The 14,301-nt window shown below is 42.3% G+C and overlaps 1 protein-coding gene and 1 non-coding gene across 12 annotated transcripts in view; both read left to right on the top strand.

The window, feature by feature from the left end:
- The window catches only part of PHACTR1 (phosphatase and actin regulator 1), a 584,673-nt gene that overhangs the window by 503,298 nt on the left and 67,074 nt on the right, over nucleotides 1–14,301 (top strand). For all 11 annotated transcript variants that reach the window (XM_055263199.2, XM_055263196.2, XM_055263195.2 and 8 more), the window contains one exon: nucleotides 226–547. In XM_055263199.2, the coding sequence (XP_055119174.1) occupies nucleotides 226–547 (322 nt within the window). The remainder of the gene's footprint in view (nucleotides 1–225; nucleotides 548–14,301) is intronic.
- LOC129473892 (U1 spliceosomal RNA) lies at nucleotides 6,993–7,156 on the top strand. Its single transcript, XR_008654413.1, has one exon. It is a non-coding gene; the product is annotated as a U1 spliceosomal RNA (small nuclear RNA).

Here is a 14,301-nt window from a genome sequence, read left to right as displayed (position 1 = left end):
GTTCCTGAAGGCCCTTATGGCCAGTGCAAGTGCACTTGGAGTAGGAAACAAGAGTCAATGGATACTTGCTGAGTAGCACTCATCACGCTGGTGTCTCCAATTGACACATTTTACCTAAGAGGCTCAACTCATTGGCCACAGTCTCCAGGTGAGCGCATCTGGTGTTCTGGGTTTCTTCTGATGCCCCCAAACTCACATCTGCCTCTCGCCCTCTTTCTGCCACAGATCCTGGCGCCCCTGTGAAATTGCCTTGTCTGCCAGTGAAACTGTCGCCTCCGCTACCTCCAAAGAAAGTCATGATCTGTATGCCTGTGGGGGGGCCAGACCTCTCACTGGTGTCCTACACAGCCCAGAAGAGTGGCCAGCAGGGTGTGGCCCAGCACCACCACACTGTCCTGCCCTCCCAGATCCAGCACCAGCTGCAGTACGGCAGCCACGGCCAGCACCTCCCCTCCACCACCGGCTCCCTCCCCATGCACCCCTCGGGCTGCAGGATGATAGACGAGCTCAACAAAACGCTGGCCATGACCATGCAGAGGCTGGAAAGGTAAAGGTGGGCACCAGGAGGGAAGGCGGGAGGAGAGGGGTTGGCTGGGGAGGGGGGCTTAGGGATTTGGACCATCACTTAGGAATGTGAACAGGAGGTCACATTGAAAGTAAAATGAGACAAAAAACTGAAGGTCAAAGCATGGAAGAAAAAAAATGTTGCCAATTGAAAAGCTCTAGAATAATCACATTTATCAGAAAGAAAAACTAACATGTATATATATACGTATATGCTTATATGTATGTATATATACACAGTCCTCAGTGTCATCAGTAGGTTCGTGAAAATTGCAACTTCAGTAAAATAAAATCTAACAAAACCAACTTAACCATAGACTGATTGATATAAACAAGACTTAAGTTCCTATAGCATATTTCTGGTCACAAAAATATTCTAAATAAAGACCACAACACTTCTAATATTAAACATTGAAATAAATGTGAGCTGTACATATGTTTAAGAAAGAGGCAGGAGAATGGCGTGAACCCGGGAGGCGGAGCTTGCAGTGAGCCGAGATTGCGCCACTGCACTCCAGCCTGGGCGACAGAGTGAGACTCCGTCTCAAAAAAAAAAAAAAAAAAAAAAAAAGATTAATAAAAACAAAGAAGGTGATTACCCAATTATTCCAGTTCAGGGTGGTGGCTAGCCAGTGCGTATCCCAGCAGCCCAAGGCACAAGGTGAGATCTGGCCCTGGTCAGACATCATCCCCTCGCAGGGCGCACTCACACCCACACCCACACCCACACCCACACCCACACTCACTCAGACCTAGGACAGTGTAGACACACCATTTCACCTGACATGTACATCTTAGGGATGTGAGAGGAAACCTGAGTACGTGGAGAAAACCCATGCAGTCGTGGGGAGAACATGCAAACTCCACACAGATCATGGCCCCAGCTGGGAATCAGTTTTTTTTTTTTTTCTCATAAGTGTTGTGGCAAAATGACATTGAAATGACCTTATTCAAGGACCTGCTCTATATCCATCTTTGCATACATGTGGGTGTACAGACATACACACGTGCACACACACATGCACGCACACACACGCACATGCACGCACATATGGTGTCTCTATAAGCATTAACATTTTGTGAAAAAATGTATATGTAGTCATTAATAGCGTTTATTCCTGGGGTGGTGAAATGGGGAGAAAAGACTGATATTTCATGTCTTTCTATAGTACTTTTTAATTCTGTGTATATTACTTTTATGAAACTCAAAAGAATTAAAATGTAAAATAAGAAAAGATGAGGGCTGGCAGGTGTTGGAGGGAAGTAAGAGGGCTGGGGAAGGTGGGAAGATATACTCGGTTCTTGCTGATGGAGGAAACAGAGTCCCAGGCCCTGATTATATGCACATGTGCCGCTAATATTTGGCCACTACCAAGGCAGCTCCCTCTTTCACCAGAGTAGGCCTCCAGTCGCTCTTCAGGGAGAGCTGCCAAGATGACCCCACAGGCAGGCCTGCAGCCACGACCCTAACTCCTCACCACCTAGGGAGATCTCTCAAACTGGTTCTCAATTACTCTTGTGTGTGCACGCTTGATCATGCGTGTGTGTGTATTCAAACACCGCCACCTACCTCACATCCAAGAAGGCACTGGGATTTTCCACTGGGGCTCTGAGGCATATTGCTTGACTGGGTGCCCTGGTGTGACAAGGAGAAAGTGTGTCTATGAGGTGCAAAGCGTGTGTCTGACTGGGAGCTGAAGGCTTGTCCCATAGTAGTGGCTGCTGGTCACTGGGTCCTACGGATGGAAAATGGCAGTCTGAAGGTCCCAGCAAATCACCAGAGCCAAAGGCGAGGTGCATAGGCGGGAGCTTCGGGTTGTGTTTTCCTGACTCTCGGTGGCTTTCTCTGCTCCTGCCTCTCAGCTGAGTATTCTGCATTTGGGAAAGGAATGATTCACTGGAAGGTTGCTGTGTCTAGGAATTCTGACTTGATTTCTTGGTGTTAACACCTGCCCTTGCTGCAAAAGGAAAAAAACAAAACTTAATTTGGCCCCTTGCTATCATTTGCAACTATTCTTGTTGTTCATTAGAACAATAATAATTTAAAATGTGGGTGGCACCTTTTAATCTTATTACACATACACATTGTCGTCACTGTCATTGTCATCTTACTGAATCCTCACATCACCTACAGAAACTGAGTAGATGGAGAAACTAAGGGAGGTTCACTAAGTTCCCCAAAGCCACCTTCTGAAAGGGTGGCCCACAAATTGCTTATCTCACATCTGCAACCACGTAAGTGCAGACATTGAGAACAAGCTTTTAGATACTCTCACAGCAATATGACAGAATAATTTCATGCCTGTTGAATCTTGTCATTAAAAAGGGCTTCATTATTTTTACATTTGTATTATATTTTACAAAAGCATCAGTTTGTGATGGATCGAAAATAGAAGTAAACAGTAAGAACTGTTTTGTCCCTGTAGACATTTGGAAAACACTTCCCTAGGTAGTAAGTTGAGAGGCCAAGCCTCCAGCCTGGTCTTCCCTCTCCAAGTCCAGAGCTCTTTGTACTAACACACAGCTGCTTCCTAAGGACAAGTAGAAGCCAACATCATTGCTGCCCCCCCATCCCTACCCCATGTCTACATGCACCAAGTTTTCATATCTCTCTTGAGCTTCAATAATCAGAAAAGATACTTGGATAGCATATAAATAGGATATGGCTAAATATGCTTCCACTTAAAAAAAAACACCATATTAAAAGGTTCAATTAAAGATGCTAACTGGCAAGTTTTATAACATCTGTGGGTATTTGCAGGCTATTTCAGTTTAATTTAGACCAATGGGTAGATCTAGTGGGATATGGGAATTTTTGTGGAGGGGCAAGGTATGCAGCATGATCTCGGCAGCAGAGCCAAGGCAGTCTCTGTGCTTTGTCCCAACTCAGATTTTTTTCCTCCTTCTTTGTCCTTCACTTCCCACTCAAGGTCAAAGCATAGGGTTGTCCTAACAGATCAACCAGGATGCAGAGATTAATGCATGCATCAGTTTGACAAGATCACCACCCCAGAAAAAGAGAGGCCCTCTTCCCAAACAAAGACCATCCCAGAGGCCCTCTTCCCAAACAAAGATTGGAGAGATTTTTCTGAGTGTCCCCAGTCATCTCCAGGAAGAATCTCAGAGTAGGCCAAGGTCACAGGCCACACTTTTCAGTGTGGGGAGGGAATCACCAGCTGTCTTGGGTAATTTCCCCCTGATTTTTACTGCCTAAAAATTCTCCCTGTTGCCTGTCAACATGATTTCATTCTTGTTCCAACCAAGTTGTGGAACAACTTTTTATTTGTTTATTGTTATTTTTATTTCAATAGTTTTTGGGGAACAGGTGGTTTTTGGTTACATGGATAAGTTCTTTAGTGGTGATTTCTGAGGTTTGGGTGCACCCATCACCTGAGCAGTGTACACTGTACCCAGTGTGTAGTCTTTTTTTTTTTTTTCTGCTTAAAAAAACAAAAAAACAATTTTATTTGACAAAAGACAAAAAAGTTATTTACAGTAGTTTTTGCTCAAATAATTCAGTGGGACAACTGTGCTTCTCCAGGTTTATCTTACAACCAAACCCAAGCAGAGTCTGCCCCACCCCAACACCCCATTTTACATAATGGGGAAATGCCAACCAAGTGTGTAGTCTTTTATCCCTCACCAGCCTCTCACCCCTCCTCCTGAGTCCCCAAAGTCCATTATATCATTTTTATGCCTTTGTTATCATTTCAAAGATGATGCAGTGTTTTTATTTTTAATATCTGCAGTAAGCTCCATGATCTAGTTGGCATCAATCCTAGAAGTCAGATGTAAAGTCCTAATCAGGACTCCTTTTCTTTCTGATCTTAATTTGGCTGATCTCTGTGTTCTAGTCTCCTATTAGTAAAATGAAGGTGGAATGTGGACCCATGTTGACCCTGAAGGAATTTTAGGAAGACTCTTAATGGAATGCACTTTAAAGAAGTCTTTCCCTTCTCAATTAAAGGCAACTTCACACTTTCAGTCGCTCATGCCAAAAACCCGGAGTCACCCTTGTCCCCTTCCTTTCTCTGATTCCCCACATCTGACCGTCTGCAAATCCTATCTGGTCCACACCGTACATACACAGGGATAAGATCAACACTTCCATGTGCTCCTTCTTCCCCCGCCTGAGCCTCAGTTGGCCTTGCCTGGCTTGTTGCAGTTTCTCCCACCTGTTCTTCTGCGTCCACACCTGCTCTGCAACCCATCCCCACCGCGACAGCCCAAGAGACAGGGTGTGAGGAAAGTCAGATCGTGACTGTCTTTGTCTGCTAGGACTGCCGTTAAAAAAACCACACACACACACACAGAACGTGTGACTTAGATGACAGAAATTTATTGTCTTTCAGTTCTGGAGGCTAGAAGTCCAAGATCAAGGTTCCAACAAGGTTGGTTTCTCCCAGGGCCTCTCTTCTTGGCTTGTAGGTGGTGTCTTCTCTCTGTGTCCTCATGTGGTCTTCCCTCTGTGTGTGGCTGTTCCTCATCTGTGCTTTTAAGGACACCAGTGATGGTGGATTAGGGCCCATACCACTGACATCATTGTAACTCCCTCACCTCTTTAAAGACCCTCTTTAAAGACCCTACTTCCAAATACAGTCACATTCTGAGGCGCTGGGACTTAGGACTTCAACATATGAATTTATCTGGGGACACAGCTCAGCTCTTAACATTGGCTGTGCCCAAAATGCTCCTGTCACTGAGTAAAAAGCAAAATCCTCCCCATGGCCCAGAAGCCCACACCCACTCCAAGTTCTTTTGCAAAGAAAAATCTACTTACTCTTCAAGACATTATTAAAATACCAGGTCCTCTGTGACCCCTTCTCAGATTCTGGTACAGATCTCTGTCCTCCTGCACACACCCCTTTTGCATACTTGCATCAGGTTATGTGTTTCTCTCTATATTTTCTCTTTAATGTGGACAGGAACCATCCTTGTCTCCTCATCTGCTATGAGGTTTGAGCGTCTCTTCTCCAAAATTCAGGGGTTGAAACCTGAGTATTAACGGACTGCCCCTGTGGTCTCCCTCGCTTCATCGGCTCCCCTCTGTGTTGCTGCCTCCTCCCTCACACAGCGGCCTTCCCACCATTCTCGCACATTCTCGGACATGCCGGACACCTCCTGATGGGGCCTTGGCACTGGCTGTTCCCCTGGACAGACTGCCCTTCCCTCAAATATCATCAGGGCTCCTACACTCACCTGCCTCGTGTCTCTACTCAAATGTCACATCCTCAGTGAGGCCCTTCCTGTTCAATATTGCAACCCTCCTCGCAACACAGCCTGTTCCCCAGCTCCTTTTATTCTTATCAAAGCATTTTTCACCATCTAACGTTTTGTGTCATTTGCCTCTCATTTGGTTTGTTGCTCTTCTTACCTAATAGAACATACAGTCCACAAGGGCAGGAACCGTTTTGTCCATGGCTGTATCCAGAGTGCCTACAACAGGGCCTGGCTTATAGGTTTGAGTGAGTGAGTGAGTGAGTGAGTGAAAGAATAACTGAATGAATGGAGAGCCTCTCATAGCTGCAGTGATATTCTTTCGCTTATTAATCTGCTTCCTATTGATGGATTGAGTTCTCACAAGGCATATGTTATATAAATATTAAGCAGTATTTGTGGTCTTTAACCTTTTATATTTTCTTTATTCTAACAATTTGAACTGTTCCCTCTGTTTGGAATGCACTCTCTTCCATCCTGTCCTCTACCACCCACGGCAGCTTCTTTCACAAAGAAAAATTCTTGTTCTTCAAGACGTTATTAAAATACCAGGTCCTCTGTGATCCCTTCTCAGATTCCCATACAGAGCTCTGCCCTCCTGCACACACCCCTTTGGCATACTTGCATCAGGTTATGTGTTTCTCTGTATATTCTCTCTTTAATGTGGACGGGAACCATCCTTGTCTCCCCATTTGCTATGGTTTGAGTGAATCTCCTCCAAAATTCAGAAGTTGAAACTTAATGGCCAGTGTGATAGTATTAATAAGTGGGGCCTTTAAAAGGTGATTAGGCCATGAGGACTCCTCCCTCATGAATGACATTAAGACCCTTGTGAACAGGACTTCACACGCCAGCATAAAGCTCTCTTGGCCTTCCACCATGTGAGGGTGCTACATTTCTCCCAGCCGGAGGATGCAGCTCTCACCAGACAGCCAAACCCGCCAGCGCCTTGATCTTGGACTTTCCAGCCCCCAGAACTGTGAGGAAATACATTTCTGTTCTTTTTAAATTACCCAGTATTGGGTATTTTATTATAGCAGCATAAATGGGCCACAATCTGCCATAGTACCTGTCATGTAGGAGGTATTCTGAAACTATTTATGGAGTGGGTTTCATTAAAAGTTACTCTAATCTTTGAAATAGAAAAGTATCTTACTTTTATGATCAGTGTTTTGTTACAAACTGTCTCAATTATAGAAATAGGCTTTTGCATACTTACCTGGCAGTGGAGATACCCTGATGACGAAGGTGGTTTTCCCAGGGCGAGGCTTATCCATCGCACTCCAGATGTGCTGACCCCTGTGATTTTCCCAAATGTGGGAAACTCGATTGCATAATTTGTGGTAGTGGGGGACTGTGCTTGCGCTTTCCCCTGAAAAAAAAAAAAAAAAAAAAGGAAGAAAAGATACAGGCTTTTGCTGTGGATCCACTCCTGCTTCCCCTGTTGGGCCATTCCTGTTGTGTTGTGTTTGATGTTAGAAGCAACGTACAAAGTTCCTCCCTTAAAATTAAATCTAGATCTTTGCTTGTCATGCCTGATAATATCAAACTAGAGCTCCAGATACTATAATTCTGATTATGAACCTTAGCCATCATTGAAGTACGTCGTCCCTTCTTATTAATTCTCTTGGAACAAATCCTTCATGAATGATAAAATGGGAGAGGGGTCATCATCCTTAGCTAAGGTAGAGATGCTAAGATTGCTAAGGTGTAGGGAATCATATTTGATAGTTCAGCTCTATCCAGTGTCCTCAGACTAAACCTGAAAGTTAACTTCCAGAATTTTATGCTGAGACCTGAAAAATAGGAGCAATCATGTAAGGAGAAGGCAATGCGGGTACATTCTAGATGGATTAGAGGAAGGAGTGTGTTGGTAGACCAGGTGAGTTCACATGGGAAGAATAATTGAAATCTCTGAGTTTGATCTAAAAAGGCAAAATATGAATGAGTTTTTGTTACTAGTATCGTTCATACATGCTATCAACTGATGCAAAATATCAATAGATATTTTTAATGATGCCTTATTTACACCCAGTGAGTTTTAGTTTAGGAAAACTTTAAGTACCATACATTTAGTTCTGATGGAAATTGCCACCTATGGGCCTTAAAAATGAAAAAAAAAATACGTTTCTAATAAATTCATTCTTTATCTACCTCTTCCTGTCCCAAAGTCCCTGAGCAGCTAAATGAAGAAAGCTCTGACATTTGCCAGGAAAAAATTTCAGGCAATTACTGACTTGTCAACCTTGAATGAAAACAGGCCCTGCAAAAAGAAAGGATGGTACCTGTGTTTGCCTAGCAAACGGAAGATCCACCAATTCTTTGCTGAGTACATTTTCTAGACCAGGCTCCATGCTTGGCACTGGGGATGTAACAGTGAACAAAATAAAGAAGATACCCTCAGTGCAGCTTAGAACCTGCTGAGAGTACAGAGTGGGCAGATCAGTACTAATGAGAGTGCAGGGAGGGAGAAGAATGTGTAACAGGAATGTCAACTGGTCTATGAAATTCGGAGTTGTCTTCTCTGAAGAACTGCATTTAAACTAAAAGCTAAAAGAAAGGAATAACCAAATGAAGAGGAAAATGGGAATGAGAGAACATTTAGGCAGATTAGAGGAAGGGGTGATATACTGTCTCCAGATAGAGAATGAGGTTTTTCATAAGAAAAGGGAGTTGGCATTTATTCTCCAGGTTTTTAGAAGACATAACATAGAGAATGAGATGGATGACGTAACATTGTAATCAGATATAAGGAAGAACCCAAGAACCAACAGAGAGGACAATGAAGATTTTTAAGAAAAATCAGGCCAACAGGAGTCCCAAATGTACTTATGTCATCCCAAATGTACATGAGTCCCAAATTTACTCATGTACTTATGTAAAGAAAAACCACACAGGTCAGATCAGCTGCTAAGGACATATCCAACTCTAACTGCAGATTAGATATATTGAAGTAGGTTAACTGTAATGTGAAATTTTGGAGAAGTAGAATGGCTTTACCTCTGCTGGCACAGTCGATGTACATCTGTGTTAACATGGATACGCCAGTCCAGTCTGGATGGTCAACTAGATGCAGAAAAGTTCCAGAATCATCTTGAACTCTTAGCAGCACCCATTGATCACTGCATGCCAAGCATTGTGATAGGCACAGAACAACAAAGCAATCTTTCCTTTAAAATAATAACATTGATAAGTTTATACAAATAGTTTATTATTTCTTATGATGTCCCCCTTTTACATATTACCTAGAGATGAATTTGTCAAGAATATTGAAAAATGAATCGTTTTTGCATTGGACAGAAGAAACTGAAATCAGTAGACTCTCAAATCCCTCCAAGCTCTAGAATTCTATTATCCCATGATTATTTTTAGACCTTTCAAAGAGCACAATACAATTTATAATCCTTGGATAAGTACATTTCATGGTTACAATCACTTTTCTTCATGTTGCCTCAAGGGTCACAGGAAATTCTAAAGAATAATTCTTCTTCCTAAACTAGATGATCCCTTTTAGCCTTAACAGTCTAAATAATTATTGTATTGGCTTATGTCTGTAATGTTTCACCTGCTAATTAGGGTGTTCCCTGACAATACACAGTTATGAATCAGTGCCTCAGCAAGAATGAAACTCTGAACACCTAGGTGTTATTTGCTTGTTAAGTGGTGTTGCTTTGTAGTTCCGTGTTTCTTCATGACATAACAAATGGCCTACATTGTTAAATGAAATATGTTTCCAGGGAAAGATTCTCTTCTTATGGTGATGATCATCTCTTCAAAATCTCACGCAATTCCAGTTAGACATTTGTCCTTGCCCCTTTGAAGCCAGCACTGTCAATCTCTTACTTTAGATCAGTTCTTTGATTTTAAAGCCTATATTTATCATCTTTAATTGATTACACGTATGTGTTGTTTTTCAGATTTAACTGCTATTCCAAGGTACATGATGTGGTTTTAGTGCAAAGTAATGTCATTATGAGCAAGACCCATCTTTCCCTATAAGGTTGGCAAGGAAATTGTCTAACCAATTTCCTAAGTTGTTTAACTTTAAGGAAGTTAAAATGAGACTGTACAAACCATTAACACCTTTTTAAGGCTTAAGAGGATTAAAAAAAGGAAGTGTATTTTCAAAAGAAAGGGAATCTGCTTTTGATTTTTTTTTTTTGCTTCAATAGAAATCCTGCCCTTTTCCAATGCACAAATATTGACTCTTTGATCTTCTTGGAAACCATCGTCCAGAAAGTTTTGCAGATCAAAAATATTAAAACACTAAAGGAAATATTTTTAAAAATTAGTGAGTAATATCTATAATGGCTAATTTATGATAAATTGTTGCTGTTGACATGCACTCCTAGTTAAAACAGCAACTCTCAGCATTGTTGTCCAGGAAGCACACTGCACCAGCATTGCCTTCTAATTTCTCAGCTGCCTGGGAGGTGGGCACCTAGGTTTCTCCGTTTAACTGATGAAGAGCCAAACACCAATAGACAAGGTTAGCAATGGCCCAGCTGGGACTCACACCGTTCTGCTGACTCTGTGTCCTGCCTTTTTAGTACCCATGCTCAGCCAAGCATGCTAGAACACTCACCAGCGTCTAGGGACAAAGTCAAGTTGAAAAGCCACAACTGGTTTCTCCATCAGAAATAGAGAGTGCTGGGAGGGATGGGCTCTTGGTCAGACTCTGTGTGTCTTATGGTTTTGTTCATCACATCCCAATCCCAGATAATATTTCAGAAATGTGGGTCATTGGTCCCTGAAAGGACAGAGGCTGTGAACAAATTAATTTAAATCCATTACCACTGCTGAAAAAAAAAAAAAAAAACTCAAAATACATTTTCTATTCAGGAAGGCTCTGTACCCTCATCTATATATAGAACAGCATAGTTTCCTGCTGACTAAAGTTCAACAAAAAACAAAAGCTTTAATGTTACATGTCTTATCTTAGAAGGCTAATCCTAGGCCATGATAAACCACACAATGTATGCCTGCTTTCTTAAAAAGAAGCTGATTAACTATTTTCTTAGGCTACATTGGTTATTTCTGCTATTTTTCAGCTTCAGGCACTGCAATTTGCAGCATAATTTCTCACACATTTTTGGTCTCCAAGAGGAAAGTGGCTGATTGTTCTCTCTCCCCTCTGAAAATTCTCTTCATAACTGTGCAGACTAAATTACAAAAGCTGTTCCTGTTGAAGTTTAATTTGGTTTTCAGTGTCATATTTGTAGATAATAAATTTTCTCTGTCCTTTGAGGAGATTAATGTCTTTCTTTTTTTTAATAGTGGATGCATTTAAAATCAGATACCAGAAAGCAATATTCCCTTTATTACATGTTTTTCTTTAGAAATGATGGTGAAATGGATCCCATCTATTTTAGAGAAAGATTAAGGATTTAAAAGAGACAGTGATTTTCAATTTTATGACCTGCCCTTGATTCCCTACAAGAGTTTCAAAGGTGTTTGCCAGCCAGTAATTCCCCTTTCATGAATGGGTCACAGTGTTTCCTACTCATCAGCCTATACCATGGAAGGGAGATAAAGTGATGATTACAAAGCTCCCTTGAAAAGGGAGTGACTCTTATAATGACACGGACTCACTGTAGATGTCTTGGCATTCATTCCTGTATGAAAGACTGAAAGTAAGGTCTGGGCCTTACCCTTATCCAGTAATGAACATGAAAGGTAAGTCAGTGTCTTCATTTTTAAAGTATAGAGATCCCTTAAAAACATTCGGCCATTGAAATGGTAGGAAAAGGCCAGTCACGGTGCCTCACTCCTGTAATCCTAACAACTTCGGGAGCCCAGGAGTTTGAGACCAGTCTGGGCAACATAGCGAGACCCCATCTCTACCAAAAAAATAAAAAAATTAGCCAGGTGCAGTGACACCTGTTAGTACCAGCTACTCAGGAGGCTGTGGTGGGAGGATTGCTTGAGCCCAAAGGTCCAAGGTTGCAATGAGCTATGCAAAAAGGAGGAGGAAGGGGGAGGAGGAGGAGGGGGGAGGAGGAGGAAGAGGAGGAGGAGGACGAGGAGGAAAGAGAAGAGAAAAGGTAGAAAAAGGGAAGGGAGGCAGAAATGGTGACCTACCCAGGCTCTCAACCTATGTATCTCCTACTTAGTTTAACAGAGTTAAAGAGAAGAGTTGAGTTTTCCAAAAAGAAGGCTTGGTAAAGGTCATTCTTGGTGGGAACAAGATCAAGGGAATAGAGTACAGCTTTTCATCTCCCTAAGGCATCCTGTAGATGTGATGAGGGGAAGGCAGTTTTAAATGTGTGCCTTTTATCGACTTGGGACTGCCATTTTCCTCTCAAGCTTTCCAAATATGTTTCTTTTCAGTGTTTCTTGTGTAAATAGCAAGTCTTCTGTTTTAGGGATACTTCTGTTCATTATTTTCTGTTCATTTAAGCTGTTCCATCCTCTAGGGGAAAATGAGGATGAAACAAAGTCTTCATCCTTGTGAGCTTATTCGTTAGGGGGAGTGACAGGTAATAAGCCTATGAGTGTGTAGTGTGATGTCGCGCAGGGACAGGGCACTGAAGAACCATCACGCAGGGTCATGGGAGGAGCGTGGTGGTGATGCCTCTCTATCCTCAAGGAGATGTGTCATTAAAGTGGCCACAATAGATACAAAACCCACTGCATGCCCCCTTTTTATCAGCAGCGCTCCATTGTGCAAGGCTGGATTATCCAGCCTGGTAATTATTCTGTCCTTATCCTTGTCGCCTGTTCTCTCTGCACACCTACTCAGCCCCAGCCATGTGCTACTCACACAAAACTTGTATCCCCAAGTCTAGAATTCAAACCCCCTCCCTATGTGTTCCATAATAGCCCTCATCATGGGACTCTTCACAGCAAAATTCATAGCAAGAGAGTAGCTGAATTGTGTGAACATCTGTTATCCTTGCTTTTTGTTATAAAAATATTATAGTCCATGGTTTTTAAAATTTGCAGTATAAATTGCATTTCATAGTCAGCATATACATCTACAGAAAAAATGATGGGCTTTGCTGATTCTCCAGGAGAAAGCAACGTGGTTCATGGAAAGAACACAGGCCCTCGGTGGGAAGACCTGAGTTCACATCCTGCTGTGATCACTGCCGAGTGATCACTGTGTTCTCAGAAACTTCATGTGCCCATTCATAAAAATCAAGATAATAACAATACCCTTCTTAACTCTGCAAGTTTTTGTGGCGATTAAATGAGATGATGAACATTTACAACACATTTTCATAGGGCACTAAAGGACCATCTGTGGTAGCCATGTGGTTGTTTTGAAAGATGCTCCTCCTCCTTCATCCTGAGCTGTGGAACCCGCTGGTATCTTTAAGACATTCTGTGGAAATATTCCGAAATGGTACATCTGTCCAACATCTTGTGACCATCATGGAATGCTGTTTGGTTTCTGCATGTTCATCCCTCTTACATTTGTCAAGAAAATGACATTATTTGGTGCTACCTAGATGATAGGGAGCAGAAATTCATCTGTTTTTCCCCTGGAAAATAATTTAAGGCCTTTGGTCTTTGTTTAGAATGTTACTATAAGAGGAAACCGTATAGATATCATCAAGCTCAATGACATCACCTTACAAAGCAACCTAACTTTGGACAGTCTGAATTGAAGTGGGCTGACAGCCTGTGAGTATAGAATTGGAAATTGGAATATCATAAGCTCTCTCTGTTACCTCTTCTGTGCACACACAGTCCTGGAATGAAGGCCACATGGTACCAGTGTGCTCTTGCTTGCATGGATCTCTGTGCCTTAGCTCCTCGAGTTGTCTTCTTAGGAAAAAGAACTCTAGAGCGCTATTTCCAAAAATCCTAATGCTCCTTTCACAAAGATAATTTCCCTACCACAGCAAGACTCTATCTGAGGGTCAGGGATCCTAATTTTAGCAAATTAAGTAATTGGAAATGTAATGTGGTGTACTCTGATCATGTGTGACTTCAATTCAAATATTTGATCAACTTATCCATCAGTTCCAAACACATGTGCAATGAGGAGGTAGAGGCAGGAAGATCAGCAGCCTCTGTCTTGGAGAGGCTCACAGTTGATTGGGGTGGAGGTAAATGCCTAGCCTATAATTATAACATAATGTGGCAGATGCTGTAACAAAGCTGGGAACAGAGGCTATGGATGTGCAGAGAAGGGACTGATATCCATTGGAAAAATCAGAAAAGTATGCTCAAATGAAATGAGATTTGAGTCATCCTTGAAAGATAGGCAGGATACTCTCTCTAGGCCAAAATCTGAAGGGTGAATTCTGGGGCGGAGCAATTGCAGGAGCAGAGGGAGGAGGCAGGGAAGTCCACAGTGTACTTGGGCAATGGCAAGTGGTCTGATATGGCTGGAACACTGGGGAGATGGTAAGGAATAATAACAAATGAGATTGAAAGGAGTTGGGGGGTCAGATTGTGAGGCACCTCTTAGTCCATGCTGTAAAGGGTGGAGTTGATCCAGTTTACAATGAGGCCTTTCCTGGCTCTTTTGATTAGGAGAATTACATGATCAGACCAGTTTGACAGCAG

Source organism: Symphalangus syndactylus, chromosome 23 (genome assembly GCF_028878055.3).
Source record: "Symphalangus syndactylus isolate Jambi chromosome 23, NHGRI_mSymSyn1-v2.1_pri, whole genome shotgun sequence".
NCBI classification, from domain to species: domain Eukaryota; kingdom Metazoa; phylum Chordata; class Mammalia; order Primates; family Hylobatidae; genus Symphalangus; species Symphalangus syndactylus.
Note: the sequence above shows the minus strand (reverse complement) of the source record. Positions and strands in the feature narration are given on the sequence as shown.